The 7,146-nt window shown below is 40.6% G+C and overlaps 1 protein-coding gene across 1 annotated transcript in view; it reads left to right on the top strand.

Moving 5' to 3' along the window:
- The window catches only part of LOC103377853 (heterogeneous nuclear ribonucleoprotein U-like protein 1), a 10,051-nt gene extending 2,958 nt beyond the window's left edge, over positions 1 to 7,093 (top strand). The window contains 13 exon segments of the mRNA XM_025055184.1: positions 3 to 42; positions 309 to 448; positions 530 to 629; positions 722 to 834; positions 942 to 1,208; positions 1,375 to 1,497; positions 1,578 to 1,706; positions 3,985 to 4,153; positions 4,915 to 5,181; positions 5,331 to 5,473; positions 5,565 to 5,756; positions 5,991 to 6,050; positions 6,400 to 7,093. Coding sequence (XP_024910952.1) covers positions 3 to 42; positions 309 to 448; positions 530 to 629; positions 722 to 834; positions 942 to 1,208; positions 1,375 to 1,497; positions 1,578 to 1,706; positions 3,985 to 4,153; positions 4,915 to 5,181; positions 5,331 to 5,473; positions 5,565 to 5,756; positions 5,991 to 6,050; positions 6,400 to 6,516 — 1,860 coding nt within the window. The 3' untranslated portion in view covers positions 6,517 to 7,093.
- The last annotated feature ends 53 nt before the right edge of the window (positions 7,094 to 7,146 follow it).

Genomic DNA, 7,146 nt, shown 5'->3' with positions numbered 1-7,146 from the left:
AGGAAGAGAACATAGACGACACTCTTGTCACAATTGATACATGTAAGTGAACTGACGAGGTAATTTTTGTAGGTGTCATAAGTGTGATAGATGTTGGTCAGATGTTGTGTTTGGATTGGTAAAGTCACTGTCAAAGACAATTTCATAAATGGGCTGCGGCTGTTCTTTGTTACACAAGAATGTGTATCTTAACAACATAGAAACACATCTAATTTCTCTTACCTTACCTTCTCTAACCTTTCATACAGGCAAATTCACAGATGGGTATAATGACTTAATAAAACGAACTATTTTGTGTCTCCTTTCAGACAATTGTGATCTGCATTTCAAAGTGTCCCGTGATCGCTACAGTGGATACCCATTAACCATTGAGGGCTTTGCCTACTTGTGGGCTGGAGCACGAGCAACACATGGTGTCAACCAGGGTCGTGTCTGTTACGAGATGAAGGTAGGGCACAAAACGTTTAAGCAACAATGTTCATACGCTCACCATTGACGATGCTGATGATCTGATTTTCTCCCGTCTCAGATTAATGAGGAGATCCCTGTGAAGCATCTCCCCAGCAGTGAGCCGGATCCCCATGTTGTTAGAATTGGATGGTCCCTGAACCACTGTAGCACTCAGCTGGGTGAGTAAAACATCTGTCTGGACACTTCAGACTCTGGTGTAGAAGATCTGTGGTCCATCAAAGAGAAACTGAATTTTCCTTTAATGTTAAAGGTGAAGAGCCGTTCTCCTTTGGATATGGAGGAACAGGGAAGAAATCTGTTGACTGCAAGTTTGACAACTTCGGTGAGAAGTTTGGTGAAAATGATGTCATCGGCTGCTACATTGTAAGTTTACATTCACATTACCAACTGCATCACACATTAATGTATTTTAATTGTTTTTGTGAAATAAATTTCACATTGTATAATTGTCTTGTAATCATCATTTTTAGGATTTTGACAGTGGTGATGAGGTGGAAATGGGATACTCCAAGAACGGTGTTTGGTTGGGTGTAGCGTTTCGGACCACTAAGGAAGAGTTGGCAGGCCGGTCCCTGTTCCCTCACGTGCTTGTGAAGAATTGTGCTGTGGAGTTTAATTTCGGACAGAAGGGGGAGCCATATTTCCCTCCACCTGACGGATACACCTACATTCACAACCTGGAAATGGAGCAAAAGATCAGAGGAACCAAGGGACCTGTCAACAAGTCTGATTGTGAGGTAAAAACAAAATAAATGTATGCTGTTGAAATATCTTAAAAATTCAAACTACCTTATAGAAGAAGTGTTCTCACTTGTTTTGTATTAATGGGCATACAGTAGGTACTTGATTCTTGATTGAGGAAGAAAATGCTTGGTTAACCTATTTTTGTACCTGCTTTTTAAGATTTTGATGATGGTTGGACTTCCTGCCTGTGGAAAGACAACTTGGGCAATAAAGCACGCAGAAACAAACCCTGAGAAGAAGTACAACATCCTGGGAACAAATGCCATAATGGACAAGATGAAGGTTGGTTTGCAACCATGAAAAAAACACATGCTCATAGATCAGCAGTCAATAATGGTGTGATCTGGTTATTTGTTTCTTAGGTGATGGGCCTGCGTCGCCAGAAGAACTACGCCGGGCGCTGGGATGTTCTCATCCAGCAGGCCACCCAGTGTTTGAACAGGCTGATCGAGATCGCCGCCCGCAAGAGACGCAACTACATCCTGGACCAGGTACTGCCATCAGAGCCACGCTCTGCTTTGATTCTCTCCACAGTCAATGTGCCCTGATGATCACTCTCTCTCTAATGGAATATTTATTTATCTTTCAGGCTGGCTCTGTGTATTGTAGAGTAGAAGAAGCATTGAACGCTCTAATGTCTTATGCTTTCCATGTACTGTTTAAAGATAATTATGATTAGCACCAGTAAGTGACAGAATATCCCATGTTGTCATCCCTGAGTTTATCTGCACTTGCTATTATTTGTCATAATACAGCGTTGTTTGTCTTGTGAATTTCAACAATGTACAAGTAAACCATGACAATGTAAAGATGTTGAGAAACAAGTAAGCTCTGGTTGGTGAGTAAGAAAACACCTTCTGTTGCTAATTCTACTAAGACAGTCGGTAGCTTTTTTAAAAAGCTATTTTGAAGTGAGATACTTGGAACTTTTGAGTGTGTGTTTTAAATAAATTGACCGTGAAGGTAAGTAATGACTAACCAGCTCTAGATTTTCAGATCGTTGTGGTCAGCCAAATTGAGTTAAGGTAAGTGGGTCTGGTGTTGGTCTGATCAGTGGATTCTGTAAGTATGAGCAGGTAGGTTTTTTCTGTCTGTTGTCTTGCAAGGGACTGGTCATCTGTAGGTGAGGTAAGTAAAGGTAAGTCTACGAGGGACCCATTAGAGAAGAAAGTAAATTTCCATATTGACTTAGTTAGCCATTTAGCATATTTGTACAATTTAGTTGCAATAAAATTACATTTTTTTATTGGATGAGGGTTTAGTAAAGAAATCTGTCAAAATACCTGATTAAAAAAAATCTAAATTATTTCTGGTTGATACAGTTCAGTTTTTGAGATTTTCTAAATACTAGCTCTACAGTCTGAAATATATAAAATATTTTCCTTAACTCTAATAACTGTTGGAAATCAGAACCGTTTTCAAGCTGCCAGTATCTCTAGACAGATTCTGGAACTTAGGACACCTGAATGTTAACTGAATAGTGAATACTGAATGGGTTGAATGGCTGAGTGGGCTCATAGGTTTCTGTTCACATGAAATAATTAATGTTAACATATAGCCTGCCTCAGTTTTGCTGCACTATCGTTATTTCCGCTTTGGTAGCTTGAGCTTGAGCTAGAAATGCGATGAGTTTTCAGAAGCTGTCTCTTCTACACAACCTAAAAGCGACTTGTCTTTGGGCGCCATGTTTTAATCTGCTCGCTGTATTTCTCCGCAGTCTTGTAACTACTACGTAATGCGTTTATCTTCGTGTTTTTATTATTTGCTAAATCAGTTCCACTGATTTTTGTGCTGCTTAATACCAACATTATTTTTATCTGTGCTTTCCCAGACGTTATTCTTTTAAGACACTCCGATATGTGACGGCAACAGTTATCCCTTTAAGTACTACGTATCACACATATTGATACTCCTATTAGTGCACTTGTACCAGTGCATTAGATTTTCTTTCCTAAGCGTGCATTAACACAGTTTTTCTATAGATGTATTGGTAACATGAAACGTGAAAAACAAAGTTTTCAGGTAATTTTCTTACCAGTATATTTCTAGATTATTGCGTACAAGTCTTCAACTCAACTCTTCAACTCTTTTTTTCCATAGAGCCTTTTTTCCATAGAGATTGCCCTTTGCTTAACTAAAAACAATTGTCCTATTAACGGAAGAGGGATTAGAGATTGTCTAGATTGTCATGATAAAACAGACGTCGTATTAATGATTCCTTTAAAAGTTACCAACCAGCAAACAAAAATCTATTTTCCTTTTGCAGCCATTCAATTCAGCATTTTTATGTCCTTAACTTTTTGCCATACGGTCTAAAATATTGCTATAATTTGGCTAATGTATAACAATTTAACAAATACAGCATTATACTTAAAAATAGCATCGTTTTTAGTAAGAAACAGTCTTTTTCCTACTTAACATAAGTAAAACTACATGCTAAAATAATATATTCTTATATATAATAGAAAGTTATTAAACTAAGCCAGCTCAGTTATTTTTTAGGGGGGGGGCAGAGGAGGGGGGGTCCCTCTAAGTCCAAATCTGCGGAACATCTGCAGCTACCAGTCTGCAGAGGCACTGACACACAGGTAGGTCTGTGGAGTGAAGAGAGGCCTTTAGCACCAGAGCAAACCAAAAAACCTAGACTGACCACCAAGCCAAACCTCTCTCACTTCATTATTACAGGGTTCCAGCTTCCTTCCAGTGGAAAGCTACTACAAGTAAACAATAACAAACAAGCTTCTACCTCTTTCTTGTCACCATTGCTAGACAAATGTATATGGATCAGCAAGGAGACGAAAAATGCGTCCTTTTGAAGGTTTTCAACGCAAGGCTATTGTAATTTGTCCCACGGACGAGGAATTTAAAGAACGAACATTAAAGCAAACCAATGAGCAGGGGAAGGATGTGCCCGATCATGCTGTTTTAGAAATGAAAGGTAGGAATGCTGTGGAAACAACAAATAAAACACCAGATCTACCTTTTTTTTTAAAAAATATATAATTTTTCTGTGTTGTCTCAAACAATCTTGGAAGATGTCCCCTACCCTTACCCTATCATAGCTTTGACCAGATATCAAATTTTTAAACAAACCCTCATGATTTGGCTTCATCTTGTTTTTTCCCTTATATGCCACTCTGAAAATTAAACTGTTAATGCACTGCAAACTGAGACTGCAGCCCTGGGGCTTTCGCGTCACCTCAGTAGAAAAAAAAACATTGCACAGTTGGTTTCCCTGAAAAGGAAATTTCCAAATGTTTAAGCTTACAGGCAGTCACATGCCGACGTTGGAAGTTAATGTGTAATAACGTTACATCAGTTCTCCTTGGTTTGCAGTGCAGTTTCCCCTCTCACCAACCTTTTAGTTGTCCTTCTCCTCACTCCACTTCTTCTCAAGTCCTCCCTCCCCCACGTCTGTTTTAAACCAATGTTGCCTCCATCTTCCCCTGGAGCTGATGTTTTGTTATTTAGCCTGACTTAGCTTTTGTAATAATTCTTCTGCTCAAAGTTTCTCTGTATTTTCCACCATATTTGTTTGATGCTAATTATATTTCATTTTGTTTTCCGGTGGTGTGGCTCCTCTGGTCTTCACCTTCAAATCACCGGTCCCTCTCTTTCTCTTCATTCCTTTCTTGTTGGCTGGGCTATCTCTCCCTTCCTGTCCTCCTCATCCCGTGGACTCCACTTCCACTCTCCCAGCCAACTTCACTCTGCCCGAGCCATGCGACTTCCTGGAGGCTGTGACGTACGTTGACTTGCAACAAGATGAAGCCGAGAAGCTGCTGAAGCAGTACAATGAGGAGGGTCGCAAGGCAGGACCACCACCCGAAAAACGCTTTGACAATAGACAGGGAGGATTCCGTGGCCGCGGTGGACCGACGGGTGGCTACCAACGATATGATAACCGTGATAACCGCGGTAGTTACCAAAGTCGTTCCAGCGATGGAGGTGGTGGTTACAGAGGAGGTACGTGTTGGGGGTGTTTTTACTCTTACCTTTATATATCTTTTGAAAATACAAATGGTTTGACTTATTATTTCAGAGATAGGTTTCATGCTTCACAGAAATTGGTCAAATCCAACAGCTTTTACATTTCAACATTACTTTGGTTACAGGTTACAGTCGTGGCAACTACAGCCAAAATCGTTGGGGCAACTACAGAGACTCTGGATCAGATGCACGTAGCTCATACAACCGCAACCAATCAAGCGGAGGAAGCTACAATCGCCCGTCCTCTTATAAGGGAGGATATGGTCAGGTATGTGGACATAGCTTTCCTCCGAAGTGGTTCAATAATTTTACAAATCAAATGTTCACGTGTTTTCTAAACATGTTTGCGTTCCTTTCAGGGCTACAGCCAAAGCTACAGTCCAGGCTACAACCATGGCAACTACAACCAGAGCTACTATGGCAACTACAGTCAGTACCCAGGGTATAGTCAGAGCTACAGTCAGCCTCCTGCCACTGGACAGACGTACAGTCACCACCAGCAACAGCCACAGCAGCAACAGCAGCAGCCGGCACAACAACAGCAGCAGCCGGCACAACAAAAACAACAACAGCAGCAGCAGCAGCCGGCACAACAACAACAACAACAACAACAACAACAGCAGCAGCCGGCACAACAAAAACAACAACAGCAGCAGCCGGCACAACAACAACACCAACAGCAGCAGCAGCCGGCACAACAACAACAACAACAGCAGCAGCCGGCACAACAACAACAACAACAACAGCAGCAGCAGCAGCCGGCACAACAACAACACCAACAGCAGCAGCAGCAGCCGGCACAACAACAGCAGCAGCAACAAAGCTACAACCAGCAGTATCAGCAGGTACAGAGAAGATAATAAGTCAGCAGTAACACCACACTACAGATTTTAAACACAATAATTGTTTATGTAGCTCCTGATCAATTTTAATTAGTGGTTAAAATGATTAAACGCTGTTTGCAGACTCCCTGCCTATTTTTGAATCTTGATTTGAAAGCTACTAATAAAGAATATGACGGGGTCGAAGTAAACTGGTGGAAATAAGACCGTTGTTTTATTATTTACATTAAACTGGTGGAAATAAGACCGTTGTTTTAAAATGGCTCATTATGTCCAAAGCAGCTGGTTGAAATCAAAAGTTATGGTTTTGTTGTCATGCTCTTATTGGTTGTTCCTTGTTTCTCCCTTCCAGTACGCCCAGCAGTGGCAGCAGTACTACCAGAACCAGAACCAATGGAATCAGTACTACAGCCAGTACGGTGGTTACCCTGGACAGGGCAGCCACGGCGCATCCTCTGGTTCTCAGTAGCGTTGTAAGGCATCTATACCTGCTTCCACCTGTGTCCTAAACTCCTCTGACCTCTGCAGTCCAAATAATTTTTGTACAGTTGCACCTAAAGTCATCAACTGCAACTGTTTGGTTTTAACACAGTATCCTCACTAGTGTATACAACAACTGTATACGGCTTAATGTCCCATCTATGGTTTTTTATTATTATTATAATTACTTCCAAGTCTTAAAGCAGTGACCGTGAGTTGGTAGATTATAGGTATGAAAACATTTATGAATGTTTCCATTTATGCATCAAATGTGGATATCTGTTTAAAGTTAACAATGTTAACTTAAAGATACAGAGGTTATTTGTGTATTTCTGGGACGTCGAGTGTGCAAAGTGACAGGGCAGAAGAAACAAAGCAAATCTTCAATCAATTCTTGATTTTCTAAAAGCTTAACAATGACATAAAGCATGCTTTTTATCCACGTGGCTCCTCTCCCGCTAAATGCCTTCTTTTCTTTTCAGTTACAGAATGAGATCATTTTATTTACTCACAACTTCCAATATGGAACATTTTTATAGCAGATAATACCGTAGTATTTAAACAATGACAGTCTAATTGAAAAGGATTTTGCCACTCTTGTTGAGTAGTTGTACCAATT

The sequence above is a fragment of the Cynoglossus semilaevis genome, chromosome 4 (assembly GCF_000523025.1).
Source record: "Cynoglossus semilaevis isolate Cse_v1.0 chromosome 4, Cse_v1.0, whole genome shotgun sequence".
NCBI lineage: Eukaryota > Metazoa > Chordata > Actinopteri > Pleuronectiformes > Cynoglossidae > Cynoglossus > Cynoglossus semilaevis.
This window is presented reverse-complemented; position numbering and strand designations above follow the sequence as displayed.